This window comes from Lepidochelys kempii, chromosome 7, assembly GCF_965140265.1.
Source record: "Lepidochelys kempii isolate rLepKem1 chromosome 7, rLepKem1.hap2, whole genome shotgun sequence".
Lineage (NCBI taxonomy): Eukaryota > Metazoa > Chordata > Testudines > Cheloniidae > Lepidochelys > Lepidochelys kempii.
This window is the reverse complement of record NC_133262.1, coordinates 25,431,526-25,443,960: the sequence shown is the minus strand read 5'-3', so window position 1 is coordinate 25,443,960 and position 12,435 is coordinate 25,431,526. Positions and strand designations below refer to the sequence as shown.

At 37.0% G+C, this 12,435-nt stretch overlaps 1 protein-coding gene across 3 annotated transcripts in view; it reads left to right on the top strand.

Moving 5' to 3' along the window:
* The window catches only part of APPL1 (adaptor protein, phosphotyrosine interacting with PH domain and leucine zipper 1), a 53,989-nt gene extending 44,997 nt beyond the window's left edge, over positions 1-8,992 (top strand). For 2 of the 3 annotated variants that reach the window (XM_073351491.1, XM_073351493.1), the window contains 6 exons: positions 224-398; positions 512-548; positions 2,111-2,257; positions 2,525-2,575; positions 2,973-3,062; positions 5,200-8,992. In XM_073351491.1, the coding sequence (XP_073207592.1) occupies positions 224-398; positions 512-548; positions 2,111-2,257; positions 2,525-2,575; positions 2,973-3,062; positions 5,200-5,349 (650 nt within the window). In that variant the 3' untranslated portion in view covers positions 5,350-8,992. The remainder of the gene's footprint in view (positions 1-223; positions 399-511; positions 549-2,110; positions 2,258-2,524; positions 2,576-2,972; positions 3,063-5,199) is intronic. The other variant, XM_073351492.1, reaches the window with a different exon arrangement.
* The last annotated feature ends 3,443 nt before the right edge of the window (positions 8,993-12,435 follow it).

The window sequence follows — 12,435 nt, the reverse complement described above, 5'->3', positions numbered from 1 at the left end:
AGTAGACAGATGTGTATCTTGCTGTTTCAGTAACTGCATCTGTCATTCATAAACAAATATTGGAAGTATAATTTTGAGTTAGAGTGTGGGTTGGGATTTTGTTTATAATATTTTACTAACTTAGAAATCCTCCTTCTGTGATTAGTCATGGAAACAGTAATGTTTAAATTGGAAAACCCAGAAATGGTTTGGTACTGCTTATTGAATACTCTTATCTTCTTAGATTCCATTCTTCACCAGTTATTTATTGTAAGATTCCTTGGCTCCATGGAGGTTAAATCTGATGAAAGTCCAGATGTTGTTTATGAAACAATGCGCCAAATACTAGCAGCCCGGGCTATCCATAATATTTTCAGGATGACAGAATCACATTTATTAGTCACTTGTGACTGTTTAAAGTAAGTATCCTTCCTAAATTTTGCTGAAGTTGACTTTCACAAATATATTTTCAAATGATCCTTCCAATTTAGAAAATTTACTGTGTGATTTGTTTGTTTGTTTAACATTTTAGGTTAATAGATCCACAGACGCAAGTTACAAGGCTCAGGGTAAGTAATTTAAGTGCTAATGTTAAAGCAACCAATTCATTTTTTCTGATTTTTATGTCTAATTTTGTTTGAATACAATTTTCATTCTCTTAAATATCAACGATACTGTGTAATGAGATTTCTAAACAATTTCCCACAAAACTTAAGTTATCAGTTTACTGAATTATGTATTAAAATGGCTAAGTGAAAGACTGTTTTCGGTGATGAATTAATTTGATTAAGTAAACATTTCAAACAGTGCCTTTTTCATTATTTGAAATGGCAAGAGCATAATAAAATTGGCAAGATAGGTTTTTGTAGTGAGTAGTAAGTACAAAGTCAGACGTTAACATTAAGGGTGGGATGTCAGTTACACGAGTCAGGAAGTTCGAAAGGCGATGGCTCTAATGCATTATTAAATTGGCCATGTTGCATGTCTTGTATGTGACATGTCTTATGGTCAACTTATTTTTATCTCTAAAAATTAATAATACAGAGTAATGTCTTGCATTCTAAAAGAAATCAATGGAATACTTGACACAATATATTCAGTATGGCCACGTTAACCTTCAGTAACAACCTTAACTTTTTTATTTTTGATTTGTTTGCTTAATTTTTTTAGTCTGTATTGCATGAACAATAATGCTTTAAATTTGATTGCTGGGTCTTTTTTAGAGAGCTGAAGAGAAGTAATTGTGTTAAGTGTCTTAAGGACTCCTTAATAAATGAAGCATGTAAAACTTCTCAATGCTAAAAGCAGCTGTGCATTCATGAACTCTAAGGCCTAAAGTGCAGAGCTGTCTTAGGGCTGTAAGCTGTTAAATGTGAACTAAGGCAATTCATCATGTGCCCAGTGCTCTAAACTGTTTTAGTATGAGGGCTCCAAAAAAAACCCTAAATAAAAAAAAAAATGATGGTGTAACTGTTTTAACTTTGAGCTGTCATAATTTTAAAACTAATTTAAACTATTTTCTTCAATCTTGGGTTGTTTTCCATTTTTTGTGAAGTTTTGAAAAGAACCCAAGTTTGAAATTTCTATCTTCAGCCTTTTTTTAATTATGGGAGTGCAAAAATGTCAACTGAACATAATACAAAAAGTGTGTGTGTGTGCATGCATGCATGCACAACTCAAAATTCGTGAATGTATTCAGGTCATAGTTTTCAAAAACAGTCCATCCTTCTGAGACTGAGACCACATATTGAAAATTTAGTCCCCGAAGGAATTTGTATGAGAGAGCTGAGTATCTGAAAAAGTGTGTGCGTGCACATGCCTAGAAAAGAAACAGGAACTCAGACTTCACTGTAACATTTGTTGTATGCAAATGCTATACTACTCTCTGCACAATGTACGTTTTTGAAAGATCTGCATGTGTTTGGTCACTGAATGTTTTTGATAACCTATTTCAGTTTGCTACAATGCCAAAAGCATTATTCAGCAATTTGATCAGGTATAATGAAATTCTTTCTGCTGATCATATCCATTTATTTTGTTGTTTTAGTAAGCTACAGTATATCGATATCTGGTATTCAAAGATGTATAGACCAAACTTTAAATTCCCATTATTTCATCCTTTTTTTGGCAGTTTCCTTTGCCAAGTGTAGTCTTGTATGCTACACACCAGGAGAATAAACGCCTTTTTGGATTTGTGCTTCGGTCCTCAGGAGGGAGAGTTGAGGGCCATACAACATCTGTCTGTTATATATTTGAATCAAACAATGAAGGGGAAAAGGTATTACAGTACTATGTTACTTACACTTTTATCTTGTTTCAAATTTGATGTGGATTTCAAGGTCTTAGCTCTCATTCAAGTTGTATGAAGAAATTTTTAGAAGTTTGTGTTTTTGGTTTTTTTTGTTTTTTGGTATGTTAGGCTGTCAGTCCAAGGATCTGAAAGTGCTTTAATACTCAGTCTATTTGAAGTTGTGGAAATTTTTCTTAATTTTAAAGGAATATTTATTTTCCATACTTTCTGAATATTCAATTTGTTTCTATTTAGATTTGCGACTCTGTTGGACTAGCAAAACAGATTGCTTTTCATGCAGAATTGGTAAGATTCTTAAGTAGGGAAAAAAGGGTGTGTGTGTGCGTGCGTGCAAAATGCAGTATGTGAAGTATGTAGATAATAGCACTGTGTCTGGCAGCAATCTGCAGATTAAGAATTTCTAAAGAGTCTATTGCATAGTATCTAGGTGATATTTAAACTTGTCAAGAAGTGATAAAGATTTAATAGGTTTCATACTAAGACTGATTGGAAAAGGGTATTGCAGATAAAGTTTTTGTTCATTTCAGCAGAGATAAGTCTTTTAAGGTAAGAATAATGGTATACAAACTTAGTTATATCAATGTTTGATTTAACGATCTTAAGGAAACTCCTACAAGGTGGCAGTGTTTTATATATCCCAATTTACAAAGATTAGCCTTATTTATATCCTTTACTTCTTTAGGATCGTAGAGCATCTGAAAAACAAAAAGAAATAGACAAAGTAAAGGAGAAACAACAGAAAGAACTCAGTAAACAAAAGCAAATTGAAAAGGTATGTCTCATGATTACTTATAGTACTAATATTTTCTTATTCATTAACCTTCATGCTGTCTTTCATAGCTCTTTACCCCAGACTACGTTACATTCGTTAGTAGAAAAAACACGGTGGGCTTGATTTTGCCTGGAAACTCTGTCAATTTGATTTTTTTTTATTTGCTAAATGTAGTAAATTTTGGATTTTGGGATCTTAGTATGTTTTAACTATGGAAACATTTTAGGATTAAATCTGAACAATTTTATTTCTGCTTCACTTCCTGAATCTAAACTTTAGTAAAGGTTAAATTTTTTAAAAAATTTCAATGTGGTTGGCAGCGTCCTTATAATCAAGCTCTTTGTGGATGATGATGGTGTGTCAGTCTGTAGGCTAAAGGCCTCATGTTTTCAGTGCTGATAGTCAGCTTTGCAAATTCATGCCTCCCTCTAAGCATTGAGCATACCTTGCTACCACAGCAGTGGACCCCTTGATCTGATGCTGTAAGTAAACTTTAATATTTTAAATTTTAGTCTAGATCCTGACTGAAGCAACCTGAGAAAACATGCATGTAAGATACAACAGATGATGTATTAGAACTCATCTTCGATAGAAACCACTTTTAAAAGTTTAGCGTTTTGAAAAATGATTGACTTTTACTTGCAACTGGGGGCAGACTCAAACTGTAACTCTAAAAATATTGTTAACCTAATCCACCTCCTCTCCTCCCCTGTTACTATTGCATTGTTTTACTGACTTTAAAAAAAATTAACAAACAATAAAACTCCAAAACCAAATAGTCTATTATGAAATTTTATACATCAGAGATCATAAATGTCATATTGTATTTCAAAGTTTGTGTTCTTCTGCAATACTGCTTGTCCGTGTAGAATTGAGTTTGCTGGGAATAGGAATACATTACTTAGAATAAAATGTTTTCTTATTAGTTGTTCACATAGAGCTAGCTGCTGCCCAGGTAGATAAAATTGATGATTAAAAATAATTTTTAATTTAACTTAAATCTAGATTAATTAAAAACACGTATTAAAATTGTATTTTAAATCACGATTGCCTATGTTAAGGCCTATTAAAATAATTTTTTTAAAGAAAATTAAGCAGTATATGTTTGCTGCAAGATTTTTCTTTTTAAAAAGTCAAACCACTTAACTGGTGGAAGTCATATAGATCCAGTGTTAGACAGCAGTCACCTCTTCTGCAGGTGCAAAGAATATTTTCTGCATCTCAGTTTATTCAACCAGTTCAGTTCAATTACTAGTTCATTCAAAGTTCAGAAACCAGTGGGAGTTGAAAAAGCAGAAAAGTTTGTTTTCCTCTTTAGGTCTATGAATAAAAACTGGATGTGAGAGAATGAAGTCTGCTAGTTCTAAAATCTTGAAGGACACTCTGGTCACCATCAGTTCAGTTCACTCACTAAAGATAATACTTCAATAAATCAGTTAATTTTAAATGCAAAATGTTTTGATGAACTTTTTTTATGTATCCAATATAGTTAAGGTAGTTTTATTTAGTTAATTTTAAAAAAATTAAATACTGTTTCTGTGCATTTAATTGAATTTGAATTTCCATCCACATAAAATGTGATACATCACAAGTAAAAAAAAATTAATATTCATCTAGTAAATCAGAAATGCATCATTCACTATTTTCTAAAATAATAAATATACAAATTAAGAATCTGAATAAAGGTAAATTTAAGGTACATAATTGCTTAAATAAATGTTTGTAGATATACTGTATCCTCTTGATTAGCAAAACTAAGCGCCAAATTTAGCCTAAAAACTGAATTTAGTTGCAAATTAACACTTTGTAATGGTTACTGCTACCAAACGACACATCAACCTCTTTTAGGGAAATAACTAAAAAGTACAAATGCAAGACAAGATTAAAATTATTTAAATCAAGATTTGTTTTCTGCTTTAAATCGTGATTTAAATCCATCTGCACTGGTCACTGAAGTTATTGTTCTTGGTTTCCCATAGAATCTTTTAAATTCCTCTCTACAAGTTGCCACTGCATAGCTCTAAATAAGATAATTTCCACTCTTGCAGAGCGGCATTGGAATTCCTTTTCACTATGGAAAGTTCTGAAGTGAATATTTTTTCCCCTTCTCTTCCTTCCTCCCTGCCTCCCATATTAGGACTTGGAGGAGCAGAGCCGATTGATAGCTGCTTCCAGTAGACCCAGTCAGAGCAGTGGAGAGGGACAATTTGTACTCCTTAGCAGTAGCCAGTCAGAAGACAGTGATTTGGGAGAAGATGGGAAGAAGAAAAGAGAGTCCGAAGCATGAGGTTACTGATCTTATTAAAACTGGAATCTTTGGACGTATTTGTGGTGAAATGGCACAAATTACACAAGAAGAGAGAATGGAAGTGGAGGGTCTGCTTATTATCTAGAACACTTAACAATATGCTGACCAGATTATACTTTGTTGTTTTTTCTTTTAAACATTCATTAACTAACTCTGCCTTTTAATGTAAATATATACCTTCCATGTGTCAGAAAGAGGCATGGTGACTTGCCATGTTTGCTACAGAATTACATCTTCGACTTCTCTTAAATATGGAAACTTTTTTTCACTTACCTGGTTATGCAGCTGACTGTTCTGAAACAAAAATTCATCTTCTGATTGGGCTTCAACAGTACACTGAAATATTGTTCTTTAAATTGCTGTACACAGAACAAAAGTGGGCTTTGAACTTAGCACTGTTTCAGAATTTTCTGGGTTTATAAAAAAAAATTAATCCTCAATAACACCAGATAAATGTGCAATAGTTTTAGATAGATGAGAGAGAGAGAGATTATAATTTTTGTTTTATGTCGAATTGGATGGTACTGTCTCTGTTTCCTTTTTAATATAACTTAGGACACTTTATTGGATGGTAAAAAAGATTTTACTCCATTTAACCTAGATAAGACTTAGAGGGATGTATTTGCATCTTGGTGCATGGGGAATTGTGTTATAAACCCTTTCACTTCAAGATGAGAATACAGTGTGTATACCCCTGAAAATAAAAGTACCACATTCTCAGTTCTCTGTCATAGGACTGTAGTAACTGTCCAGTACTTGGGGTTTACTTTATAATAAAAAGTATGTTAACATTGTGAAAATGTTGGATTGAACCAGCTGTTTAGAAGATCTTCAAATACCCACATGCCTTGGAACCAGTTCACTAAATTTACTAGAAAGAGGTTGGGGGGGAGGGGGTTGCGTCATTGCATGTAAATGTATTTTTCAAAAAATATTTAATAGCGATAGGGTGCAAGCATACAAATCATACTTCCTATCTAAACTGCTTGAAGCATCTTTCACAGGTGTCTGCTTACAGCTCTTAAGCCTGATCTCCGTACTACTGCATGATGTACATAACTTATTTTGTACTATATCAAATGTGCTTTGACCTTTTCATCCTGAATAGGAAACCAGTTAATGTAAGAGAATTTATTTATTTTTGCACTGATTACTGTATATAGTGAAGTCCAATGAACAGAAGATACATTTATGTATCAGTGTCAGGGAAAATCTAGTGTAGTACAGTAATGCAAGGAAATGTACTAAACATGAAAATACAGCTGTACTTCTGGGTCGGTTTCAACTTATGTATATTTTCCAGTTTATATAAGGCTTTCTACTTGTTCTAAATGTCATTTCTTATTCATTATACAAGTTATTGTATACAGCCATTCCCATGAACAGCTATCCTCCAATCTAGAAGACTGCCCATTTGTTCCTGCCAACTTGAAGATCCGAAGGGAGCATATGCAGATTTTTCTCCGTTCCCGATCCTAGGCTTATAAAAGGATGGTTGGCACCAGGAATTTTGGACTTTCTATCTCTGCAATTTGCACTGGCTGCTTACATTTCTGACTAACTTTTCTCACTTATATTTCTTCCACCAGCATCACCTTCTTGCAGACCAGGTGACCGTCTACTTCACACTTATTGTATCTTGCAATCTGCCTCCTCTACCTGTTTAAAATCCAGCTAAAAATTTCCAAAAACCCACAGAAAGAGTATGAAATCATGTCTTTTCAGTTTCTAGTTTATTAAGTGATCTAGTTATCTCCCTGTGCAGGATTGCTTAGTGGGTTGGCCAGTTTAAGCGTAACACCCACCACACTTCATGTGGGAGACAGAATCAACTTGAAGTTTTCTTGATATTCAGTTTAAAATTTTCCTTAATTTTTATTGCATTATTCTCATTGAAGGGATATTTCAGAGAATTGGGATTGTTTGCTCCCTTTGCTGTTGGGACTTTCATACCAATCAAAGGGCTTATCTGAACACTACATAGAATTAGTATAGCTTGTTACATGGCTATTCTGCCTGTATCCTTTTGCTGGGGTACTTTCAACCCTCCTGACATGGTATTGTAGGGGGGATGCACAAATTGTGTTCAGAAGGCTGTGTTCTAACCTAGATAAATATCTTTGAATTACAGATTGACCTTCTTTTAGTTTAGATTTTGACTAAAGCTAGAAACAAATTATTTGCCAAAAAGGAACCGGTGTTGGACTCCCATCTATTTGAAGATTTTGTAATACAGGATTCCCATTAACTGACTGCACTCATCCTTAAACTTGCCTGCAACCTGGCAAATGGCCACAATTTACCAGTTTGGCCAGGATAGGGTTCCCATTGGTCTTTAGATGACAAATAGCATTGAATTGGTATCTTGATTCTCAAAATTGTAGTGCAAACATCCAGTCATAGCTGGAAACAAAACTAAGCCTCTCAAATTTAGATCCTACAGAATGACTATAATAGATCTCAGGTACCTTACCTGATGTGATTGTCAATGAAATGAGATGGCACCCTGGACCTAGAAAGAAATATACATCATAATCTTTATATCCTTTTCGGAAGCCTACAGAACTCAAATGCATCCAGATTAGGTCAAGGCGGCAGCAGCACCTGGAAAATATGCTGTACCAGGAAATACGGGACCCAACCTGGAGGAGACTAGGGAGCAGGCCCATGCCCCCAAACCCTTCTGTCCATTCTTCAGCATGCCATGTTTACAGGACAGGAGAGATCCTGGTGTGATGCCAGCAAGTAGCAAGCAAAATAGGGTGGGGTCTTGCTCCATTCAAGGGTTTTGAATTTTCCCAGCTCCCAGCAACTTTAAATCCTCTATCCTGCCTGACTCATGATCTACCAGAGGGGCCATTAAAAGCCTTGGAAATTCGCCATTTAATTTTTGATTATCAGCTTTGTTTAATTCATTCTCAACCTTTCTGTAAATTAAACAAGACACTTCAGTCATGATAGTCAAAGCCTAATCTTTTTCTACATATTTCACAAAAAACATTTTAGGGGAATGTTTTTTAAGAGTTTCCAAAAACATTTTGGGATTATTTTTCCTTATCCCTTAGATTTAAAGCCAGCTTGCTTAGTTATCCTGAGTCTAGCTGTTCAGGGCTCACAGGGAGCCATAGATATTTAGACTATTTCATCTCTTGTTAAATTACCCTAGCATAAATATTAGACTTACTTAAACTTGGAAAGGCTCTACAAGGAATAAGAGGTGTGTGTGTGTGTGTGTGTGTGTGTGTGTGTGTGTAAAATTTATTATGGTATGTAGGTCTTTAAGATGTGACCTGATATATTATTGTATCTCTTCCATTTGTTTCTTAGTTTCTGCATTTAATGTCATGTTAGATCAGAGGTGGGCAAAGTGTGGGCCACATCCGGCCCACGGGACCCTCCTACCCGGCCCCTGAGCTCCTGGCCCGGGAGGCTCACCCCCGACCCCTCCCCTGCTGTCCCCCCCTTCCCCGCAGCCTCAGTGCGCCGCACTGCTGGTGCAATGCTCTGGGCGGCCAGGCAACGCAGTTGCAGAGCCGCGGCCTGACCCGGTGCTCTGGGTGGCACGGCTGTAGCATCACCAGCCACTGGCGCTTCAGGCAGCGTGGTAAGGGAGCGGGGGAGGGAGGGGGGGTTGGATAGAGGGCAGGGGAGTTGGGGGTGGTGGTCAGGGGGTGGGGGTGTGGATAGGGGGCAGGGAACAAAGGGGTTGAATGGGGTCAGGGGTCCCGGGGGGGCAGTCAGGAAGGAGAGGGAAGGTTGGATGGGGCAGTGGGGGGCAGTCAGGGGCAGGGGTTCCAGGGGCGGTCAGGGGATGTGGGGGGCTGGATGGGGCAGGAGTCCTGGGGGGCTGTTGGGGGTGAGAAGCGGGGGGAGGGGGGGTCAGATAGGAGGCAGGGACCAGGCCATGCCTGGCTGTTTGGGGAGAGACAGCCTCCCCTAAGCGGCCCTCCATACAATTTTGGAAACCCGATGTGGCCCTTAGGCCAAAAAGTTTGCCCGCCCCTGTGATATATAGATAAATCGTTTGAGCCTGATAGTTGAGGAGCAAGAAGCATCTCTTTTTCTAGCACCTTAGAATGATTCTTTCAGCTACTAAAAAGAAGCTGCAAACCCATTTCTTGATGTTAGAAGTATCTTAAGAAAGGAATTGAATAAAGTGGGTGATGCCCAGGAAAAGGGAGGTGAATGAGAAGAGAGGTCCTTATACTTGGTAGAACAGTTGCATTGCCTACAGGGGATTAAAAACAGATGTGAGGCGATCCAGAGAGAGCACTGAAGGAAGTGGAGGTAGCACAAGTAGAGTGCATGCTGAAGGAGATTAGGGGGCTAAAGTGAAGAGGTGGAGGTGAGGTCAGGAATACTTAGTTTGCAGTGCTTGAGAGATGGGGTGCCTGGATCTGTGACCTAGAACTACTTCAAAGCTGAGAGGGGTTTGCCCCAGTTACCCCTGGTAGAACTACCCAACCCTCTCATATATGGGGCATGTACTGGTAATTTTTTACAAGACCCTGTATCCCTTGCCCTCATAGCAACTAGGAGTGACCATTTTTTCCTCTGAATTATGAGTTCTCATTGCACTGAGCCACGACAGGGCACTAGTCTCATTTAAGGTATATCTACTCAGCAAAAGCTATTCAGGGCCTAGCCTACTTGACTTAGTTTGAATCTAGCTAGCGTGAGTACAGTAGCAGTGAAAACAGCGTGCCATGCGTGAGCAAGCAGAGTATATACACAAGGTCTATGCTGGGTTTGTACTACTTTCACTGAACCCTCATTGTGCTGTCTTCATTACTACTGTTATCCACGCTATCGGGATTCAAGCTAGTTAAGGTAGACTAGCCTGTGCACAGCTTTGTAGAGGTACCCCTACTTTGGCAGTGAGTAAGCAGGTAGGGCTAGTGAGCCTTCTGACATGTAGTCTGGAAGGGATCACTGCTAAGGGAGATGGAAGTATGAAGAACTAGGCCAATTACTAGTAGACAGGAGTTGAAGGATAGATCAGCTCTGTGGTATAAAGCAGATTAATAAGGTACCATCCCGCTCTCATGAAGGGTAGTATTACCTTTGACCTTTATTGTTACATAGCCTATGTCAAAGTAGCTGTTTGGCCATGTAGAGTGGATTTTACCGAGAAGAACTTGTGTGAATGTGTGTGTGTGTTTCCATATGTAATTGCTTCTTTCAAACCGGGTTTTCAGGTTAGCTTCTGGGGGCTGTAGGAGGTGATTTTTCCATATATAACAGACTTTGGAACCATATTCTGTGTAAAATTTGTAAGTCAATCATTAGGGGAAAGTGTTTTTGCCAAGATTTTTTTTTTATTTTTAATAAATGCCAATGTTTGAGTGGAGTGCAGAGACTCCAATAAGTAGTACGTTTTTTTTTTTTAAACATATAAGCTCCATGTTCTTAAATTAGCTAATTTGGCATGGCTTTTCCTACATTAATGTTTGGCTATGGTTGGTAGATTGCTATCAAAGTGCACGTTGGAATAAGATTGAAATATTGATTAGAAACTCTTCATTCGGTTTTCACTTCTAGTTAAATACTCTGCCTGCCCATCTTTCTGCTACTGGGTGAATTATATTATCTGTAGCACCTGAAGTCATGGTCCTACAGCAGGTGAAACCAGTATGTCTGGCCTTTTAAAAGCTCAGTTACGTAGAAATAAGAGTTTAAAAATGCCATTTAACACACATACATTGTGGCAACAGTGTTGGTTAGAATTAATCATCTTTTTATTGCTAAATTGTATCCTCATAGTTATCACCACTTAACTAAAAAATAATTGGTTAGTATGCTTGTTGCATGGTGTAGATTTTAATTTTATTCAGGTGACTATCCAGTTTTATTCATCTAAGAGGTAAATGTGACAGACAACAGTAAATCCTGATGATCACATGTTTCAGGGTAACCTTGGTATTGTTGCATACATTCTTCATGTATGTAAGGATGGGTGTTTATGGTTCTGTAATGCACTGTGTTATACTGTGTGTATATCCCCATCATAGTCATGAAAAGTTTTTCTTTTGACACTGCCATTCTAATCAAGTTTAAAAGGTCCACGCTTTTTTGTCCCCTCAGGAACTGAACACAGTCAGTTAAGATAAACTCATGTAGTCTATTACATTGTTTCTGAGGTCTGGAAGAGAAAATCAGATGAAACATTGTCAGTAATCATGAGGCTGGCACTGACTCCATGTTTTAACAATAGGCATTAGCTGATTTATTCCTCTTCTGAAATCTAGTTGATTGTGCTCAATTACATGAGTGTAAATTCAGAGTAATTCTAGAGATAATTATTCAGTGAATTTACTCTAGATATGCTTGCATATAAATAAGCAGGACTTGGCCCTATGTGTATGTTTAGTGTTTATAAATTAGAATTGATGTTTGCACAGAATTTAAGAAGAAGGTAGGGTTGTTTAATTCGTGATTAATAATCTCATCTGAAACATTAAACAAAACGTCTCTCCTGACCTGCTGGTAGTCTATTTTTCACTTTTGCGTAATTTGAAGATAGATTTACGGCGTTGTTTGTTTGTTTCACTGATTCCACATCTCACAGTACGCACTGTATTCCAGCACTCCCCCCTGGAAAAAAACCCTTAAGCATTTGTTATAAGTGAGAATAATAAATCTGTAATCTTTCTTTAATCACAACTCCTACAAGTGAATTCCTTTTCAATTCACACACAAACAAAAAGACAGTCATTGCCTGCGTCTTACTCAGCTTTTTAAAGACAGAACTTTTTCATATATTCAGTGAATTCAGGAAAGACACATTGTCCATTGTAATAATTGACCTCTCTTACTTTGTCTTTCCTACCTTGCTCTTTTTCACAAAATCTCTGTTTACTAGAACTCCCAACGTTTCTTTACAGGCAGTAAGGTAATTTTCTTGTGCTTACAGTGATGTCTAATTGGGCATGAAAATATTGTCACTATGCCATTGTGCCTGCATTGGTGTTCCATAATGTTTATATGCAAACCTGGGATTTAGTAAAATATAGTCAGGTGATTTTATAATGTAGTGGATTGGTCAAAATCTTACCATAACATACT